The sequence below is a fragment of the Corylus avellana genome, chromosome ca4 (assembly GCF_901000735.1).
Source record: "Corylus avellana chromosome ca4, CavTom2PMs-1.0".
NCBI lineage: Eukaryota > Viridiplantae > Streptophyta > Magnoliopsida > Fagales > Betulaceae > Corylus > Corylus avellana.
The window spans coordinates 30,797,307-30,818,954 of record NC_081544.1 but is presented as its reverse complement, the minus strand read 5'-3'; the positions used below and the strand labels follow the sequence as shown (position 1 = coordinate 30,818,954).

Here is a 21,648-nt window from a genome sequence, read left to right as displayed (position 1 = left end):
TTAACAAATAGCTCCATTAAATTTAAAAAATGATTAATCACTTTTTTGTGATAAGCAAAAAAGTCAAATTCATCCATACAGTTAGAAAAATTGACAAAATTCGTTAATGTGCAAAATAGAGAGAGTCGAACCACTCCCATGACTTTGAGGGTGATTCGGCCACCCCTTTTGAACATATTTGGGGGCAGGCGAACCACGATCATAAGGGTTGTTCGGCCACCCTCAAATGACAAAATAAATCAAATAAGATAAAATAAAAGTGAGGGGCAGTTGAAGCACCCCCAGTAGCCATAGGCCCATGGGGGTGGTTTGACCACCCCTTCTGGGCAATTTGATTTGTGTTGATATGACACGTTAATGAATTCTGTTAACTTTTCTAACGATAAGAACTAATTTGTTCTTTTTTTATTACTCTAGAGAGTAATTGATAACTTTTAAAAACTCGTGAAGTTATTTGTCAAAACTCCAAACCATATGGACAAAAAATGCATTTATACCTTTTTATTTTAAGTTATGGTTGACTTGTTTAATTTTAAGTTTTGAACTAATGCGACGCATCTAGTGTGGTGTGTGTTTGATGTGAATTAGTTGATTTGATGGTCTAAACGACATGACGTAACCCGATGGCGAAGTATCACTCATCATTGTTAAAAAGTTAACGGAAAATGAACATAAAAAATATTTGACAACAATGCAAACTTTAAGGGGTGATATGAAAAGTTTTAATAAAAGGTGAAATCTAGACTATTTGAGTTTTTTTTTTTTATAAAAAGGTACGCATACTTTTCTTAAACTAATACACAATTTGCAATGTTCTTCAAACTTAAGATTGCATCAATGTCCACCTCCCCCTCCCAAAAAAAACCTATCAAAATTTTTTAATGTATCCCTTTTGTCCAGCAAAAAAACAAAAATAATTTTAAAATTTTCTTAATAAGACAAAAATACTTTTAGAAATTTAAAAAAATAAAAATAAAACTAACTAAAATCTTAAAAAAAAAAAATGAAGAAGAAGAAGAAGAAGGGAGGCTGGAAGAGAGGGTAGCCAAGCCACCTCCATTGGCTCAACTATCCCATCTTCCAGCCTCTTTTTTAATTTTTATTTTTTTTAAAAATAAATTATTAAATATATTTTTATCATTTGGGGATATATTGAAAAAATTTTCAATAATTTTAAGAGACATTGATGTACTTTTTAGTTTGGAGAGACATTAAAAATTAAGTCTTTATTTCACAAAAATATGTCTATTTTCCTTTTTCCCAAATTCAAGGCTTCTGTCATTCTAAGTTTGACCAACCATCTTTTAGCTCTTCCATTTTTCATGCAGTGTTGAGGCTTACTGCTTAGAAAAAAAACATAGTAGTGTTAAGGCTTATATATATATATATATATATATATATATATATATATAAACAAAACATATAGATATAATGAAAAATAAAAGATAGCACACACACATATATATATATATATATATATATATAAACAAAACATATAGATATAATGAAAAATAAAAGATAGCACACATATGTGAACTTATGTAATTGGTAAAAAAAAATTAGATTTCTATTGCTCAGACAATAAATGTAAGAGTGATTTTATAAGACTGGCTTATCCAAATAAGAAACAATCTGCTTGAGATTTGCTGCTATCCCAAAAGCAAAATTATTGGAGTGATGTCCCTTTTTCTCTTTCTTTGATGTCATTATTACTTGGCATTGGGACTTGGAATCACAAAGACCCAAGCATTGAAATAATGAAATCTCTCTCTGCACTTGCTTACAAAATTTGGGGCTGATGTGGTAAACTTTGAAGAGTATTTGGGGTTTTGGATTTTAAAAAAGGTATAATATGAGAATTGATTTAGTGGGAGCTTTTTTTTTTAAAAAAAAAAAGTGTTGGGTGGGGCTGAAATTTGGTTGGTAAAATTTGGAAAAGTGTTTTTGAAGGACAAAAAATTGAGAAGTATTTTACAAAATAAATGATTTTTGTTTTTTGAAAAATGAAGTGTTGCTCTATGATGATGTCACCACTGAGCCACCAATGTGGTGTTGATATGGCATCACTAGCGGCGACCACTAGTCGCCATATGTGTTTAGCAGCCACCGTAGGGCTGCCATATCTTTCTAACGGCCATCTCTTGGCCTTTCAGTTCGTTGTATCATTACCTTAACTATTTTTTTTATTGCCCACAATTGAATATTCGTTTTGTTAATTAGTATTTGAAAAGAGTTTTCTACGTTTGAAAAGTTAAAAAGGTTTTTAAAACTTTTACCAAACATGCCCTAGGATTCGGATCCCATTCAATGCATAGGGCTAAGTATTGTACAGGTGCACTACATTTTTTATTGACTGTTTATTTAAACCGAACGGTCCACACCTTGCCAACAATACCAAAATGTCAAAAAAAAAAGTGGGTTTGATGGGATGGTCGAACCACCCATTTAGTCAAGGAAATGGTTTAATTACGCCCAAACAGTCGGTCTCAGATGGTTCGGCCACCCCATAAGAAACTCTAACTTCTTGTTTTCTTTTCCTTTTTTTTTTTTCACATTTTGACATTGTTGATAAGATTTGGACCATTTATTTTAGTTAAAATGAATGGACTGCACGGAATTTTAACATGTGTTGCCTGAGGTATAGAAAATGGGTCATGTAGGAAGTAAAAGTGTATTTGTGCTTGCTGGGTTGGTTTTACAAGGCATGGCAAAAGAAGAAAATTAAAGATTGATTCAAGTATCCTCCTATATATTCTATAATATAAAGAATTATTTATTAGTGTACATTGTATAACAAACCTCGAACAAAATTCTGTGGGGGATATATATATATATATATATATATATATATATAGAGTCAGGAGGAGAAGGCAATATGAATACAAAAACCTACCACTCTGTCTCTGTTGAAGAAAAGGGGGATCGTAATCAGATTCCTTGGAATCATTTTCTCCAGATAAGTTATTGGAAAGCCAAGAACTTGGCAAATGGGGTTTCGCCACGTCTCATGCTGTGTCCTTTCGGAGACCTATATGTAACACGATAAAAAAAAAAAAGTACAATATTATAAAATATATATGATATTAGAGATGAGAGTTGGTTCATGGTTGGCATGGCTCTCCTTTTCGGAAAGCTAAATCCAAGCATTCAAATCCCCTCCAAAACAACATGGGGTAGGGGTTGGGGATTCGAGATCTCTTAACCTGAGCTTTCTATTTCTTTATCCTACCTAACCCTATCACTGATTATTACTCTCTCTCCCTCTCTCCTTTAATCAAATAATATATATATATACACTACAACTATTGTGGAAAAGTATCATATGGACTATCGAATCACTCTTGAGAATATTAATGTATCGATGATAATAGCTAATGGATCTATGTCCTGCCCAAGTCGTGCAGAAATGAGATTTAATTAGATGCTCAATCAAGTGTATTTATTTTAAGGGTAAGAAAGAGGCTTATAGTATATATTATGGTGGCTTGAACTTCACAGCTGATAGGTTTGACTTGATCATTTCAAGTTAATTTATTGTGATTTGTTTGCATACGTTAATTAAGTTATAACTTTTGCTTGAGATATATGCAAAGATGAGCTACAAGAAAAGAAAAAGAAAAAAAAAAACCTGGGGGATGCAAAGATCTTGAAGAGTAGAGAGGAAGAATGTCAGTTGGGTCTACAAAGGAAAAGGTCATGATGAATATCCTTAAAGTTTTATGAATTTCATGCAAACATTATTGCTCTGCATTAGTTGTTGGTTTTTGAATGATTAATATTTTCCAACTTTTTTTGGACCCTTCGGCTCACTTTTCTCAAACCCTAATTCCATTAAAACCCACCTTTTCTCAATGGAAGAATATGCATGCATCTTGCAAAAGTGGACCTTAATTGGGAAATTTTCATACAATGGAGGCTGTTATACTCCAACTCTTTGTGCCTTGTTTGAATACTGTACCACTCCCAAAATATCTATATGAGCATTGAGGGTAATTACGTAATTTCATAGATTTCTGTCAAATTAGATGAAAATTAGTAACTGGGGGTCTGAATTAAAATTTTTGGAAACATTATAAGGGTACATTGCCAATTTTTAAACATGGGAGTTCGAATTGAAAAACCTCTGAAACTTCATGGGGTAAAGTAAATTTAACCCTTGTATATATATATTTTATGAACGGGAATTTTATACAAATTGAGCTGAATAAAAACATATGCACGCTTAATTGGTTGAGTTGAATAAAATTCTTAAGTCAAATGGTGTCTCAAATTTCGATGAGTTTAATTTGCTTCAACTTATTTATAATATTATTTATTTGAAAAAACGCTTGCCTTTATCATGTGATAAGAAGTGCTATATATTGAATAAGTATCCACATTTCATACGCCAAGACTGATGTCGTGGCGTGATCCTTAATTCATCCACCAAATACCATCGAAGATCATGCCACATCAGCTTTAGCAGATGAAGTTGGACACTTATTGGGTATATAACATTTCTCTAATATTGTGCCAATGACAACATCCACACACACGTGAAGCCATGGATGAGTTCTGGCCGGCAGTCCAAGTTAAGCAAAAGTATTGAAAAAGCAAAAGTTAAAAGTAAATTTACCACTGAGAAGTAAGCAAGAGTCCTTCAGCCTTCACCACCATAAAAGAATGGTAATTAAATGGACAACAATGCCTGTTGCATCACATGGTTACCATGAATTTGCTTTAAACAAAAAATGATGCTTTAGCCTTTATGTGCGGTAGTGGCTGAAAATAGATGGAAGAATATGGATATCTAATCATACCCATATGGATAACTTTCTGTCACCTTTTACTATTTTGTTCACGCAATTAAAACTTCTTCTGCAATGTTATACAATTGACATGGAGACATAGGAGAAAAAGACATCATATTTAATAAACAGACAACAACTTCCAACTAATGTGACACATTTTTTATAAGTGTAAATATAAATATATATATATATATATATGTTTATTTGTCTCTGCTTTTTATGCAATCTGGAGTAATCTTGTAGCTCAAGTGTTCACAAATCTGCAGTTTCTTCTAACTTCTCCAGTGGTAAAGCTATCTAGGTTTGTAATATTTCCCATTTTCACCATTGAATCAGAGAATTGCTGGAAGAAAGCAATAGGGTCTGCTGCATACTTTTGCACGAGCTGCTTTGTTTCAATCCCAAACACATTTGAGTACATTTCTTGGTCTGAATTTAGCAATCCCTCCCCTTTCAACAGTATATGGTAGAAGGAATTGTCAAAAAGGTTAGGAGTTTCATAGTCCATGGCTGTTATGTTATTGTCTGCCCCCCTAGGCGGGCAAATAGATTTCAAGCTGTTGAGGTGTGACTCAGAGGCTGGATCATGCCCTGAAGTTGCTGCAAAGTCTCCATAGATCCTTGATCTGAAACTGGCACAGCGTGCCATGCCTATTGTATGTGCCCCTGTTTTAATGTAGATTATAAGCACAAAAAGCAACCATAGCCCATAGGAGAAAACAAAAACTCTTGTACATTATTAGGATGGTTTCTGTTTCTAAAGCTTAAGTTTAATCATTTACTTAATTTCTAACCGTCTCCTCAATAAATAAGGTCCAATGTAGAGCCTATTTGGGATTGCGTTAGGAAATATAGCTTTCAAAGTGAAAAAGAGATTTTTTAAAAAAAAAAAAACTTAATTTTCAAGTTTTTCTCAAAAATGCATTTGGGTCATTTATAAAGTAAAAAACAGTTAAAGAATTACTTTTGGAGTTTTTTTTACAAAATAAGAACATGTTTGAGATTCCGTTAAGGAGCTTAAGAGCATATGTTTTTGAGAAATAGAACTTTTAAGTCAAAAAAACACTTTTTAGCAAAAGCTTCATTTTTAAGCTTTTGTCAAAGTGTGTTTTGATAATTTTTAGAGTAAAAAAGTCAAAACAATTCTTTTAAAATCTTTTACCAAACATGTCAGCTTTTGTTTGGAACAATGTTTTCGGTACTAAAAGTACTTTTTAAGCTCTCTAACGCAATCATAAACAAGTTCTAAGAAGTACAACTGATTTATTTGGTGAAAATTTTCAAAAGCACTTCTGTTAACTTTTTCACTATAAAAATGGTAAAATCGCACTTTTAGAAAAGGTTTAGAAAAAGTCTTTTTCTAAAAAGTTCTTTTAAAGTTTCCTAACGCAATCACAAATATACTTTAAACCAGCTTTTTATTTGATACAGTCTTTTAAGTACTCAAAATACTTTTTAAGCTTTTTAACACAATTTCAAATAGACTCTAAATCATGGATGAAACAAAAAGAATTCTGTTTTGAATGTATCATGTGTTAGAAAGGTGTAACTTGACTTAATTATCAGTGTTAATAATATAATTAAGAGACAAACCTGCAAGAGCTACCATGTCTGTGACCGAGAGGCCTTGATAAAGAAACTTGGAAATGACAGAGAGCAGGTTTTCATTTGGTGTAGGAAGATTCGAGTCCGACAGTGCATGACTAGCCGTTACAGAATCCTTTCTTCCTAGAGGAACATCCCAATAAGGTCCACCAACCTGCAGCAAACAATTAATCAAAACAAATGCACTCAAATATCCCACTATTAAGGAATTACAGAAGCTCCAATTAACATTTTGGTACGTACCAGAATGACAGCATCCCTTGCAGCAATGGTGAGAATATCTGCACAAGATACAATCCCAGGGCATTCTGATTCAACCTCGTTCTTTATCCTATCAACAATTTCAAAACCTTTTAAAGAGTTTTGGTTTGCTGAAGCTTTCTTCTCCCCCTCTAATGTAATTGTATCGTCCAGCAAAATTGATCCATCGCATCCCTGCACCCATTAAGTAATACCAAAATATCAAAATCAGTACACGGTTGGTTTTCACTGTTACATTATCTCAGTTATATGTTATGATGTTAACCTGAACGAAGCAGTCGTGGAAATGTAATCGAAGCATCATGGCAGCATTACGTGGATCAGATTGGACTTCACATTCCATTTGTTTCTTGACAGTTTCGAGCACAGTTGGACAAGTAGATGCGTAATAATCCAACGTTAGAGGAGGATCACTTGCATGCAATCTGCAGGCTCCGAGACTGAAGAAAACTAGAATCATGAATGGAAGATGATCATGAAGGAGCTTTGAATGTAGGAAAAGTGCCATTTTCTTGAGTAATTGGAGAGAATGGGAGAGATGGGTGAGACTGCGAGAGATATATATAAAGTGGAGAATATGATGTGCATGCGCGGGGGAGCTTGAGTATTTTGTATGAAAAAGTGTGAAGTCAAGAGAGGATGCAACTAATATTGGCTGGTTGGTGGGAACTCCTAAAGCCAAAAGTAACTTAAAAGATTTGGGCAAGTCACCAAACGGAAATTAGCTGATAACAGCTCATCTTTACTTTTTCAACTCTTAAATTAATGCTGGTTGGATGGTCTAATTTTAACAGATTATTAGGTTTGATCATCATTCTTTATGCATGGAGATTTAATCATATGTTTTTTTTGAAAAAAAAAAAACAATATAATCTTTTTTTGGTACTAATTTTGGCTGATAAATCGAAATTAAAGTCTGCAATTTTCAGATGTGTCACAATCTGATGCTTTCCACATTAAATGTTTATTCCATTGTTTGTTACGAAAACCTAGCCCATCCAAATTTCATATTGTAGTCAAATTTCACATGACTTTTCTTCAAAAACAAGCATTCATATGCCTTCTCATATTCTTGCCTGCTTTCTGCAGGAGAAATTCTAGAATGACATAGAAGATGTTGAGTCATGCATGATGATCATGGAGTGCAAGATTGGGATAAATCTCACGTGAATTTGACTTAGTCTTATTCAGACAGGCAATTTAATTTTTTTATATTTTCTTGTTTCTTTTTTCCATTTTTGGTCAGGACCAACGGGATTTCGATCTGTGCAGGAACCAAGAAATCTTTGGGTCTCAAATCTAACTGGCTAGAAATTAGGCCCCAGGCTCAAGCGATCTCTCTACTACACAGTAAAGATTATAAGTCTTGTTATCTTTTCCTGGATTCAAATGTGCAGAGATCAGACTCCTTCCCATGAGTATATCAACTATATCCAAATGCCAAAAAAAAAAAAAAAAAAGGTTCAAATCCCATGGCCACTTACAAAACTGATCAAATGAATTGAAGTCCTCTTTCCAAAGAAGAAATGATACAAAAAATGAGCATTTCCTGTAAATTACCACCAAGAGAGTCTTTTCTGCATTAATATGTGTGAAGAACAGTAAGGAAGAAACTTATATGTCGGCTTACACCAGCAACCAAGCAACTCATCACCAAAAAAATTACTCTCCATGGACACATCAGACTACAGTAAAGTAAGAGGAAAAAGTCACAAGAAGGTTTCATTAAAATGATCAAAGCAAAGTAGAAATTCTCAACTCAGCAGGATCAACTCTTTCAGTACATTTATTAAACTTTCAAGCAGCTGTTAATTTCCGTACAACAAATCATTTCCCAGCCAGCGAACGTGAACTTAAGGTGGCAAGTTGCATGGGCCAAAATATCAAAGATAAAATGAAACTTGTCACCAATTGCTACAGTCTAAAACCTGCTTCCATATCTGATTTCAAATTGATATACAACCCTTTCAATTTAAAAGGGAGAGTTCTCCAGCATCGAGTTTCTCAATTTAGCCAAATAAAGATATCAGATGTAGACCTAATGCTGTTCTCATCTGCAGGAGAAAGGGCAGGAAAGAATCTCTCTCAACAGAAGTAAGAAGGGGACTACAGATAATGCATGTACAACGAGACACGCTCAAACAAACCCACTCCCCCCCTGCCCCAAAAAATAATTAAAAATAAGTAAAAAGAAAAGAAGAAAAAAAAAAGAAGGGAACATATGCAGCAAGTGTTTAGACCTCCCACGCAAGGTAAATTCTTCCAATGTGTTTTACATGAGCATTTTGAGAAATAGATGTTTCTTACCGCACTTTATGCATCAATTTGTTTTTAGCATCTCTTGCTCAAAATGTGGACGACTTTAGATGATATTTGAAAAAGCAACTTCATTCAAAAATTTATTAATAATAATGGTGACTCCAATTCAAACCACATCTGTTCACTAGTTCTTTGTGAAAATGCTAAATAATCATTTGGTTTCTTCCATGGAGCATCTAAATGACTTCTCCCAATTACCAGATTACCTTTGCAATGATCATTACAAAGCGGACACAAATTTTGTTTCTTGGTCAATCTTCATGCTCATCTTCATTTTCAGAATCTGCAAAAAATAAAAATAACCAAACAAATTTTATAATCAGGTTACTATGTATTCATAAAATAGTAAAACTTAGGTTAGGTTCAAATAGTCAAGTTCATTGAAAAATAACTGTAAAATAGATGGATTAAAGGGGACTCAGTTATCCTATGTGCATGAGGATAAACTGCTTAGCCCGTCAGGGATGAAAGCTCCTAAATTACCTGGTAACTGGTTCTGGAGGGTGGGGTCAGTTACCCGTAGGAGTTTGATTAACGGTGAGGATTGTTGTACAGTATGCGTTTGCGACGTGCAATTAATCTGAGTAAAGTTCTCCTACGTTTAGGGTTTAGGAGGAAACTCCTACGGGTAACTGACCCCACCCGCCAGAACCAGTTACCAGGTAATCCAGGAGCTTTCACCCATGACGGGCTAAGCAGTTTATCCTCATGCCCATGCTACAATTGTTAATGTGCATATTTACACTTGACACAACCACTAAAGGAACACAGATTTCACTCACCAGATCGAACATCGTCACTAAGCTGGCCTCTTGCCTGGATTTGCTTAACAAGCATCCGGTACATCAACACCCACCAGTAAATATGAAGAACAAGCAAGCAGAATAGAAGAGTATTGAACACATAATAATAAACTGGTCCCTCCACTGGGTGTTTTTCCTTGTCCAAGGTCAGAGTAACTTCATAGCTGCATTAAAGGGACAAAAGAAATCCAAAAAAATAGAATTACAAAAATAAAATATCAAGTACAAAAAAGAAAAAATACTGATAAAATATCAATTTTGAAGCACTATTCTTTGGCAACAGTATTTATCTATTTATTTATTTGGAGAAGTCAACAATGCGAGACATCATTCATTCTAATATAAGTTAGAAATTAAATTATACAAACCTAGTACTCCATAGGACCCAGAACGGGTAGTACATAAGGCGCAGTAAGATCCAGGACAAAACAAAGAGAATAAATGAAAAGCTAGCTATCCTTTCAGCACCACTGTATTTGGACATCTTCCCTACCTCCAGAAATACATCACAAGCATCATGAAGAGCCAAAACAATTGAACCAACACGGGCAAACCTGCAAGAAATAGGAGAGAAACATGTTATTGTATAAAACCTAAATATCCCAGATAATTGAATCATTGCACGCACTCAGAGCCATATGTTTTTCTACATGGGCAAGAGGAATAACACACTTATGACTTCAAATAAAGCCATCCCTAATAATTTCTATAGATATGTTGGTAGTACAATTGCTAGCTTGGAATTGTGATTAACAGTACATGACCAAGCTACAAACAGCAGTACATCAAAACATACCTAAAAATGTAAGATAGCACAATGAGAGTGAGGGTTGCAACATGATGACTCATGGAAACCCCAAAGTCTGAACGCCTTGTTTCCCAGAAAATCAAAGCAAATATGGAATATGCATAAAATCCAGCCGTATACATATACAATCCCTTCAATTTCAACCTGAAAGTCAATAATCAGTCGGTATTGACTAAATAAAACAGGTATCCTTCTTTGGTTTAAATTACAAATGAACGCATGGATAGAGCTAAGCCAATGTGAATGTTACATACATCAAAGAATCAAAAGTTTTTTATACATGCTTGGGAAGTCTTACTTAATTTTTTGGTCAGGCCAAACCTGATCTCCTGGTCCCACCCAAAAGTATCTTGTGTTAGTAAACCAAGGCTCATTATAAGTTACATATAAAGCGAGAAGCTCTGCTGAAAGATAATAAATGCATTTCCATGCTGACTCCTTAAATTTTCTTATCTTCTTCCTTCTTTCGCTTGTCTCAACATCTGGCATCTCATCTCCCTTTCCAAAAATGCATCGAGTGGCCAGTTTCTGCAATATGCAGATTCATTGCAGAGACCAAAAACTATATAAATAAATAAATCTCTGGCAGGAGGAAGGGAAAGAAAATATCTGAGAGAGGAAAAAGAAAAAAGCAAAATACCAATGGAGCAAAAGCAGTCACATTCACAATTCCCTAATATGAATATATTTGTCACTATGATTTGGAGAAAGAATAAAAAGAAAGTTAAAATGAGGAAGCAATGGAACATGGAGCTATGCATCCACTTTTGTTGTTTTCAAAGTATTAGTTCTCAAACTTGTAAGAATGCAATGGCGCCATATACCAGCTTTTACAATTTTGGGGCATGAACTGGATGAGGTGAGTTAGAAAAAACAATAGCCAAGCTTAGCTCAAGCATGAGCAAAGACTAGTGAAGATTAAGAGAGGAAGAACTTGCAGCAGTATCTCAATTTCAATTCAAACATGGGTTTGATTCACACTCCATGTTCGGAGAACTATTTACCATCCGAAATAGCCTAGTGCTCCATTTGGCCTATTTCATCACAGCATAAGTATGACCTATCACATTCCTAGCTGAAAGAAAATTAATACCAACTGTTCAGTGCATACACTCTCAAAATTTAGGAGAGCTTTCTAGCATACAGCATAGCTGAACAGGCAGTACAGACAGCACAGCCTTTACCATAAGCAAGAAGTGGATTTTCAAACAGAAGCATATACAATGGTGCTGTAAAAGTGGGATAACAATGGGGAAAAGCATGTTAAATCTGTCAATGACAACGTCCATAGATCACAGGTCAAGAATAAACTAAATAACTAAGCACATTGATCAATAAGAAGAGGTATATGTATATATATATATATGCTCGCGAGCAAAACCCAGCTTTACTAATCAAGACCCCTGTAAAAGTAATACTAATTTCAGAGCTACTTAAAGACTTAGAAACACTTTAGAAACAAAGGGCTTTATAAAATGGCAAGACTAAACAAAGGCAGATAAATGTGAATTTTAAAACAAATACTCCCATGACAAATGAAATATTCACCCTTCTGGCCAGAAGAGACACAAAAAGGTGACCATGCCCATCAAGCATGGAACAAAGCAGATACAAATCCATGGTACAGATTTGACAAACTGCTAAGAAATTGCTACTCGTTCCCGTGAAAACCATTCCATTTAAATCAAATTCTTCTCTTTCATTCTCTAACTAACCCAAAAAAAGGAAAACTAAAAGACAGAGTTAACTACCGAAATGGGGAGTCACAAAAAAGCTTTAAACAAGCTTCTAAGACTATAACAAAAGCTGCACATTTATTCACCACGTATCACTGAATCCAACTAGTATTCAATAACCAAGTATGCATATAAACATGAATAATTTCTTCAACATGTAACGGGATAAATCAAGTAGATTAATAGAGGGAATGTAGACCTTTAGATTCATAGAGGCAACCTAGACCTTTTGACAAACACAAGGTTTGAAGATAATTTTCTGCATAGACTCCCATTATTCCATCACACTTTAGAAAAGATTACAAGACTTCTGCACCGTAGTGCTTCAACCAATTAAAAGACTGTGACTTAAATAGATAAGTACGACTACTTTCGTAACATTCCTTCCCCCTTAACAAGGGCCTTTGTCCCCAAGTTCCTAGTGATTTCCATCTTCCATGTCTAGCACGACCACTAATCAAACATCAGCACCATTTTTTTTTAAGCTAACTTGGCTAATTGCAGTAGCCAATTTATTCCAATATCTCCACTCTCATCAAGTACCATTCAAGCCACCTTATGTCAAAACTTATCTCTTCAAGCCACAAGTGACCTTGGAAGACTCTTTGAAGCTTACATTTCCTCTTGTGGCAGTTCGATTGGGACCATTTTTTTTTTCAAAGAAGCACATCAACTTCAGCGAGAGGACTCCTGCATCTGTTGCTCTTGCATTGGGAAAACGACTTGAACTAACTGTCATCCCATTTCACGTTTCTTCCTTTTTTCTTTTTTTCTTTTTTTCTTTTTTTTTTTTTCTGTATTTTTCTTCCCCTTTCCTTTCTCTGACTGGATCTACTCACCTTATTCTCTTTCTAGGCGGCCGTTCATTTGGTGGTTCCTCTTCCGCGAGAGGCTATACACGGTGGTGGTGGGGCTACTCAATCTGGGCTCAGGGTGGTGGCAGCGGTGGTTACGATTGAACACGAGGTGGGAATGGTGCTCCTGTTTTGGCTATGCACGGTGATGAACAGCCCTTCACTTCTTCGTGAATTTTCCCTCCCACCCAAACATGGAGTTGCTTCAAGATTGGCAATGCAACATGATGACTGCAAATTGTTATGGGGTGATGGGTCATACGACTTGACAAGGTTGTGGGTGTTTTCGGTTGGTTGGGTTTCCAGTGGTGGCAAGTTGGATTAGTGTGGGAAATTCAATGTTTTTTGTGATAGATTTTCAATGTGGTAGAGTGGGTGGTTGGGAATTTTGTTATGAGGAATACGATGGCAACACCATTTGTGGGTGGTCCTAGCACTGGATTCCATCGTTATTTCAACTAAACAATGATCAAATTTGGCTGAATAACTGTCTAATTTGACAGTCGTCTCATCAAATTTTTCTGTGATTTTTTGCACGAGATTGATGATATAGTTCAACCCTTGATCTATATGATCAAGACATGAATTCTCCATAACTCGTGTGGGTTATGGAAATTTCTTAAACACGTAACACGATAAATTGAGTAGATTCATAAAGAGAACTTAGACCTTTTGACGAATACAAGGTTTGAAGATAATTTTCTGCATAGCTTCTCCTTATTCCATCACACTTAAATAGAAAAGATTACAAGTGGATATAAACTCCTTATGGGAGATAGACTCTTTGTTACACGCCAGTATCATATTGGGAAGAGAGAAGTAGCCCACATAGAGGACAGTTTATAAAAAAATACTCATGGGGTGCTATGTCTCACATTGTTTACTTACTAGGTCAAATTGGGCCTTATAAGGGATTATAGAAAAAGCTTCAAATTGACTAGTTATTTTAGGGTGATTGCGCAGATGTGACTAGCGCTTTTTTTTGGGTTGTTACACTCTGGACTCCAATAAACTCCTTTTGGGAACAAGACTTCTGCATAATTTCTTAAACACGTAAGGGGATAAATCGAGTAGATTCATATAGAGAACCTAGAACTTTTGACTAATTCAAAGTTCGAACATAATTTTCTACATAGCTTCTCATTATTCCGTGGCACTTAAATAGAAAAGATTACAAGTGGAGATAAACTCCCAATGGGAGAAAGACTCCTAATTGACATGGACTCCTATAAACTCCTTATGGGAGATAGACTCCATGGTCTCCTACTCTAATAGATACTAATTACAAGACTTCTGCACAGTAGTGCTGCAACTAATTAAAAGATTGACTTAAATAGATAAGAATGACTACTTTCGTAACATAAGCACAAGCCATCATATAAAAATGAAGAACTTATACGGGTCAATCAAACATTTGATAAATAAAGTACTCGACATTCCAATAGATTGAAAAGAGAGGCAATCCCCTGATAAAAGACAATGCAAACCAAAAATAGATAAAAGTCAACTAAACTTTATGAGCTTGTATATATATATGAGAGAGTACCTGGAAAATGAACCTGTCGAGGAAAAATCGAACAGAGGGGAAGAAGAGAGCAAAGAAGAGAAGGATTGTGAAATCCTCATGTGCCGGGTATGATTCTTGCTCCCAAGCGATGGACCTCAAGGTTTCGGTCAAACCCATCTCGGATTATCCGTCAAAGATTCAAATTTTCTTGGGAAACAAACAGTCACTAGCTGTGGATCACGAGTGCAAGCAGAGACATTCGTCAATCGTCACTGTAGCAGAGAGTTTTCGTTGAGCTCAAAGAGCGTAGATGAATTCGAGATCACCCAGTGACTTTTGATTGCTTAAGGGCTTGGAGGATTACCCTTGATGTTTCTTTGAACTTCAGAGGTACCACTACTTTTGAGTGGACGAAATTGCCGAGTTGAGAGTTTTTAGAGTAATTAAGCGAGTGCTGAGATCGTGGCCGTGGGCAAAAAGATCCATCTCATCCAGACCGTATGGTGGTGGATCTCGGGACGCAGGAACAGTTGTAGAGGTGCCACGTGGCAGTAGATGGGTTGAGCTGGAGCCTGCGTGAGGGATAGGGAGAGTAGCCATGAGCATCGTAAATATAAAACTACTATTCCCCCTCCGGCCCTCCCTCTTCCCATGTATTTGCTCAAAAATATTAAATAAATAAATAAAACTACTAACCTTAAGTTTCAATTTTTTTTTTTTTTTTTTTAAGTGAGTAATTCAAATTCTAAATGGCTTATATTAACTATTTTTAACAAATATTAGCCATTTTGCTCCTCCAGTACAATAGCCACATCTTGTTATTCACTCATAACATATGAGAAAGTAGGCGTGTTTAAATGACCGTCAACCTATAACCGTTAATTGATAACTACTTTGGTAGGCGATTATAAAAAATCGTTAATCGCCTAAGGCAGTTGCGGTTAGCGATTCTAGTGGTAGGAAAAAGCGATTAATAACTGCTAACCGTCTACTCTCATATATAATAATATAAATATATATTATATATTTTATATTAACAATAATTATAATTTAACATCCAAAACGACACCGTTTTAGCTGTGTATGGTTGTTTGTATGTGAAATATAATGTGGTAAGTGATGTTTTGGGCCAAGTTTGTAGGATTATGTATAATTAATCTAAGGAAGGATTTCTCCCATTATGGTGGAAATCTCGTGGAGAACAAGAGAACTTGAAGAACACAATCTAATCTAAAAACATAGATTGTTGAGATAATGTTTGTGTTCTTTTGAGACTCTATAAATAGAGTCCGAACTCAACTCTTGATCAAGAGTTGTGTCTCTTGATCGGTTACCCCCATTGGAAGTTATATTACCTTCCTGTATATATTATACAATCTAATGTGGGTATGACCACACTTATAATAGTGTGATCATCATATGTACCAACATCTCCCAATTGATCATACTAATATGATCGGTAATAAAATCCTAATTGTACATGATTACCTTTGGTACCATAAAACATGTCAACTCTTTACCTGCTAATGCTTGTAGACAATAATCAAATCATAACATCTTTGATGTATACACACTTATGTTATTTTATCTGATTGCACCTGTTTACTATATGTGTCTAACTGACGACATATTAGTGGTAACTTTACTTGCTATATAATTTAAGCAAATAACATTAATTATCCATAGTTGGGAATACAAATTCTTACTCAAAAACATTGTCTGACCTAAAAAACATGTTCTTTTTATATTTTTTGGAACATTTTTGCCCAAAACGTTTAAAACAAGCCCAAAAAAATAGGCTTAATGATGGCCCAAAACACTTAAAAAGCCCAAAAACTCATATGAAAAAAGCAATTATAAAACCACAAGTTATTAGTTTTAATAACCGCTAATCGTTTAGGTAGTTGCGGTTGTAGTTATTAAAAATCGTTAAGGTTACGATTAGCGGTTATACCTAATAACCGCTAACTGTAACTGCATGTACAACCCTATAAGAAAGATCATTTCAAACATTTGCGGGAGATATGAGAATTATTGTGCAACTAGAATTTGTATTACTATTAGCTGTATTTAGTTAATATGAGTCTTTTTTGGGTTTCCAAATATGCTTTATATGTGAAAGTTCAAGAATATAATATTGAGTGTAATGGTTTATTTTTTGTTTTTATTGATTTTTCTGTTCATTTAATTAGAAAAAAAAAACATTTTGAAAAATAATAACTAAAGAAAGTAGAGAGCGGTTGAGGTTGTATTGAAAATGTAATAGATAAAACAGAAATATGTGTGTTTTAAATAGCTAAAATAGCAACATATGTTGGAGATGCTCCAATGTTCTAAATAGCTCGTATTAACCAAAATTTAGCTATGATATTTTCTTTCTGGGTCTGTTTGTAATGGTTGGTTTCCTTTTCTTGGATTTTTTGGAAGGGGTTCTGGAGGCCCTGATGGTGTGTGGTGCAGCTGCCAGGTGGGTCGAGCAATCTGCCGGGTTGGTGTTCCTACACGAATGGGATGCCTAAGCCTGGCTCAGATGGGTTAGGCCCCGCCTGGACTGGAAGACTGGACCCAACAATTTCTGAAAATTCCAGGCAACTTTTGCAACCTATTTTGTAATCTTGGTGACCTTGTGTTGGCTGAAGATATTTATGCTGCAGGCCAACTCTTTCAACATCCTATGCATGTGTACCCAGTCCGCCAGTATTAAAGCAACAAGAGCCCACCTCAGCTGATGCGACACATTCCCAGTTATACATTCTCATTGACCGACAATAAAAATTACTATTGGATTCAAATTTTAATAGTGTTTCATCTCAAAATAAATGTGAGTGTGTGTATAGCATTTTTTTTCTAGAACTAATAAAAAACAAAAAGTATTCGAAATTCAAAATCCAAGGCTTACATGCTTACGTGGCAGAAAAACACTGAACAGTAAAACACGTCAGTTAAAACGAAGTATAAGACACTGAACAAAAAGGGTGTCGAGGGGGGGGTGTGGTTCGGTTCTAAAGGTTACACAGGAGTCAATTAAGTACAGAAAACACCAAAACCAGAAGGACATCAATGACATAAAACTGAGCTGTCCAAGATGTACGTAAAAGAACTCGGTAGGAAATACATATTTCAGTTTCTCTCTTTTCTGCTCTCTCTCTTGATCCATTAATGATTCACTGCAAAACAACTTCATGTTAGACAAGGGCCACCGACAATGTTCTCAAAGCTAGTAAAGGACAGAAACCCTTTGAGTTTGGACAAATTAAATGTTGGGAATAAGTATAACATAAAAAAAAAATTTGATGTATTCTTTTTTACCATAATATATATATAAATGCTCCTAAGAAAATATATATGATTCATGTGTATGGTAAGTCATACTCATTAATATTGAGTTAAAATGCACATTAAACCCAATTTATGCCATAATGTGTAATTATTAAAAGAGAAGTGACGAGTTCCATTCACATGCAGCCCAGAGACAAGAACAAGTCGATCTCCCTGCCCCCACAAAAGCAGGAATTGGCAAGGGGCCTCACTTGTCTAGGCTTATATACATGACAAAGAAGGGATGTGGGGCACCATAGAAATGCTTTTCAATGATGAAAGCCTGCTCATGCCACTTCACTTAATGCCCAGATGGAGGTGGACTCAATCACAACATCCAATAAGGTGAAATAAGGAAAATTATAGAGTCAAATAATACCCTGCAATAACTCTCCAAGTAAAGTTACAATTAAATTTTCATGATCGTGTCGTTGGTTAATCAAAGAGTAATGTTATTTAGTAAATTACTTTTACGATAATGACATTCCAGTTGTACAGCAGTTTATAGCCATCATTATTGATGACACAATAGGCATTAACCTGTTTTTTGGGAAGGGGGAAAAAAAACTAGGACAGAAGAATAGAAGCAAAATGACCTTTTGCCAACCTTATCACATTCATCTGATGCAAAATGCCAACACCCAGCTGTTTTCTCTGCACGCTTCACAGTAAAGGCTGCTATTTGTTGACGCAAAGTCATGTTTTAAATATATGAAAAGTAATATTAGGAGAAATAGAGGGAGAGAGGCAAAGACTTAAAAACCTATCTAAGAAATTGACTCAAAATTCTGTCTCGTTCGAGTGGGGCTAATCTGTTTTTCAGTTTTGACCTTAAAAGCTGCTCTTTATTTATGCAATAGACAGAGAATTAAAGATGGTGGGTTTTTCAGGTGAGGTTAAATTAATGACCAAAATAAAGTCCCTCCCTAGCCTATATAAACTATATCTATTCCTAAATAATATTGGAGACGGGGGAGGGGGGGGGGGGGGGGGGGGGACTCCTCCTTTCATCAGAGAGTGCTTGTCTTCTAGTGATTAAAGCCATACAATTTAAGGTGATAGGATTGCCAGAGGGGACATGTTCACTGACAATTTAATAATGAGGGTTCAATGTGTACTGTTGAGATAGGTCTCTTTGTCATATATGTGGAGAGAAGCAATTGGTTGAAGAGCCCAGATACACAAAAAATGAAAGTGTATTTCCCAGGTGATGAGAATTGAATATTGCAGGTTAGTTGGAAACAATATCTATCAAGTTTCTAACTTTATACTTTGTTCTCTTTCTTTCTAGGTACTATGTTTTTCCTTATATAGATATTCTGTTTCTAAAGCTAGCTAGAAGAGCAATGGAGTCTCCCCTGGCTCTTGGAGGTGCAGAAGAACAGAGCGGGAGTGGTGAGTCTGGGTGGACAATATATATTGGCTCCACCATACCAAATGAAAACGACAAGGGCAGAGATATTCATGATGATGATGATGATGATGATGGTGGTGGGAGTGAAGACTCTATGGCTTCAGATGCCTCTTCCGGTCCAAGCCACCATGATCAACTACTTCCATGCGGAAAGGGTGAGGGAAGTAGTGGCAACATGGGTCATATTATGAAGCATGCACAAGATGAGGGAAATAGCAAGTATTCCTCAGAAAAGAAGCCACGCAAACAGGTGAAGAAAAAAGATGAAACAAGAGTCAAAGAAGAAAAAGGACAATCTGTGTACAGGGCAGAAAGTGCTGCAAGCCAAGTCTCAATTAGTGGAGCCAAGCAAAGAAAAACCAAGATGATGCTCAAACAAGACTAGTGTATTCTAGCTGCTCATTTTTCTCCTTACAAAGATTGCGTCGTTTTGTATCCATTAAATCTTCTCGGGTGACTAAAGGGCAGATGGCAGCTCATGCATATCTGTCTCCCGCTTCCAACTTTTCAGAGTTTATGGTGAACCAAGATAGCAGGTAGGTTAGCTGGCAAATGCACTTGTACGTTATCTGTGACATGTATGCACGAATATGTTTTTTTTTTTTTTTTTTTTTTTTCAATGTCTTAGTAGCATGAATAAAAAAGCAAAAAGGGGTAGTAGTTACAATTTAGTGAAGGTTAACTAGTTATGGCAGATGAAAAATTCTGCAATATTTATGCTTGATGAACTTCCAAAAAAGATCAGAAATTAGAAGCCAACTATTTATGATATATTTAGCTATTTATGTGTGTTTTTCAAGGCTCAAGCAAGTAGCTACATTACATCAACTGCTTGATCTCCTTCAAGCATGGGCAAGAAAGTGAATTCCAACTTTTAGAAATAATGTTAAAACTAGGAGGAAGTAATACCCACGGCAATTGAGTGTAAAATTGAGATGGAAGTGAGTAGGACATGATATGAGCACATTTTCTCTGTGTAGTGGACCCATAAATTGCACTTGTCTTTTTTTAACTGCTTCAACCAAAAGTTGATACACTTTGTTTTTTGTTTTTTTGTTTTTTTTAAGAAAATGCATCATCAGGTTGATTGTTAATGTTTTTTCTTCGCAACAATGGAAGGGGAAGGGGGAGGGGGAGGGGATGATTACACCAAATCAAAACACTGAAAAAGGAATGTACAACCCAACAATAAGTTCAATACAAGTTATACAACTAGATTAGGGTGAGTAAACATAAATTAAAAGGGAAAGAATGGACAACCCAACAATAAGCTCCAATACAACTAGATCGATGCGAGTAAATATAAATTAAAAGGGAATGTGCTAAGTGAATGACACGACCTTATAAATTTCTAACACAAACGTCAAGAAGATTGGTTGCCAGTCAAAACAATTTGAATTATGTGTCAGAAATAACACGAATTTCAAAACGTCCCTCAACCATTTTTGACCCCCTCATTAAGAAACTACAACAACCATCAAAAGAAAGTCGTCAAGGGGGAGGTTTGTCAACAAGGAGGAACGAATTCCATTTGTAAATGACTCCACTACTAGATAAAACTATATAAGAGCAAGGAGTTAGTTAAAACCCCACAAAAAACAACAATAACTACAACCCCCCCGGCCCCCCCCAAAAAAAAAAACAACATCAGTGGAGGAAGCAACGAGGGGATGGCGCTAGGAGAACACTAGCGAGTACGTGAAATCCACACGCCAGCATGTGGGGGTCACGTGGGAGACGCAAGGAGGCGTGGAGGACAACGGAAAGGCCAAGGAAGAAGATGGTGCGTCGAGCCGGTAGGCGAAACTAATAGAAAAATAAAGATTTGGCTGGAAAATGCCCCCTGAAGGGATCAAAGTGCAAGTAGAAAGCAAAGGCCGAAGGGGGTGGCGCAGCTCGGCAAAAGGGGTGAAGGGGCTAATGTTGCGATCCTTGAAAGAAGAGGAGCCAAAAAAAAAAAAAAAAAAGAACAGCGAAAGAGCAAAAAGAGATGACAAGAAAGGGGAGAAGGGAGGAAAAATGATCCATTCCTCCTCCCCTAGAACACCGCTAGAGGCGGTGAAAAACCTCACAAGGAGGAGGCAAGGCTTCTACTTTCTAGAGAGAAAGCTAACGCTAAAGTTGATGCATTTAATTAGAACGAGGGACAAGTAGAATTGAAGGCATTGTCAGCATTTCCAACGCCCGCCCAGAGCCATGAAGCATTTCTTTTTATGAGATAAAAGACCTTTGA

At 35.8% G+C, this 21,648-nt stretch overlaps 3 protein-coding genes across 5 annotated transcripts; 1 reads left to right on the top strand and 2 right to left on the bottom strand.

Annotated features, from left to right (window-relative positions):
- Positions 1 to 4,815: 4,815 nt before the first annotated feature.
- Positions 4,816 to 7,165, bottom strand: LOC132179609 (peroxidase 11). The gene is made up of 4 exons (XM_059592352.1): positions 6,922 to 7,165; positions 6,639 to 6,830; positions 6,384 to 6,549; positions 4,816 to 5,456 (listed from the first exon to the last, which is right to left on the bottom strand). Exons 1-4 carry the CDS (start codon positions 7,162 to 7,164, stop codon positions 5,035 to 5,037), a joined length of 1,023 nt encoding a protein of 340 aa, XP_059448335.1. The 5' UTR covers position 7,165; the 3' UTR covers positions 4,816 to 5,034.
- A 1,250-nt stretch (positions 7,166 to 8,415) lies between these two features.
- LOC132177738 (ceramide synthase 1 LOH3-like) lies at positions 8,416 to 15,264 on the bottom strand. Of its 2 annotated transcripts, XM_059590181.1 has the most exons (7): positions 14,723 to 15,264; positions 10,885 to 11,114; positions 10,575 to 10,730; positions 10,147 to 10,332; positions 9,758 to 9,942; positions 9,182 to 9,258; positions 8,416 to 8,710 (listed from the first exon to the last, which is right to left on the bottom strand). In XM_059590181.1, the coding sequence occupies exons 1-6, from the start codon at positions 14,858 to 14,860 to the stop codon at positions 9,227 to 9,229; spliced, it is 927 nt and encodes a 308-aa protein (XP_059446164.1). In that variant the 5' UTR covers positions 14,861 to 15,264; the 3' UTR covers positions 8,416 to 8,710; positions 9,182 to 9,226. The 2 variants fall into 2 exon arrangements, with proteins under 2 accessions (XP_059446164.1, XP_059446163.1); XM_059590180.1 differs by lacking the exon at positions 8,416 to 8,710 and having other exon boundaries at positions 9,024 to 9,258.
- A 3,748-nt stretch (positions 15,265 to 19,012) lies between these two features.
- On the top strand, positions 19,013 to 20,208 carry LOC132179385 (protein SOB FIVE-LIKE 1-like). Of its 2 annotated transcripts, none has more exons than XM_059592108.1 (2): positions 19,013 to 19,208; positions 19,293 to 20,208. In XM_059592108.1, the coding sequence occupies exon 2, from the start codon at positions 19,348 to 19,350 to the stop codon at positions 19,798 to 19,800; it is 453 nt and encodes a 150-aa protein (XP_059448091.1). In that variant the 5' UTR covers positions 19,013 to 19,208; positions 19,293 to 19,347; the 3' UTR covers positions 19,801 to 20,208. The 2 variants fall into 2 exon arrangements, with proteins under 2 accessions (XP_059448091.1, XP_059448090.1); XM_059592107.1 differs by having other exon boundaries at positions 19,013 to 19,231; positions 19,333 to 20,208.
- Positions 20,209 to 21,648: the final 1,440 nt, after the last annotated feature.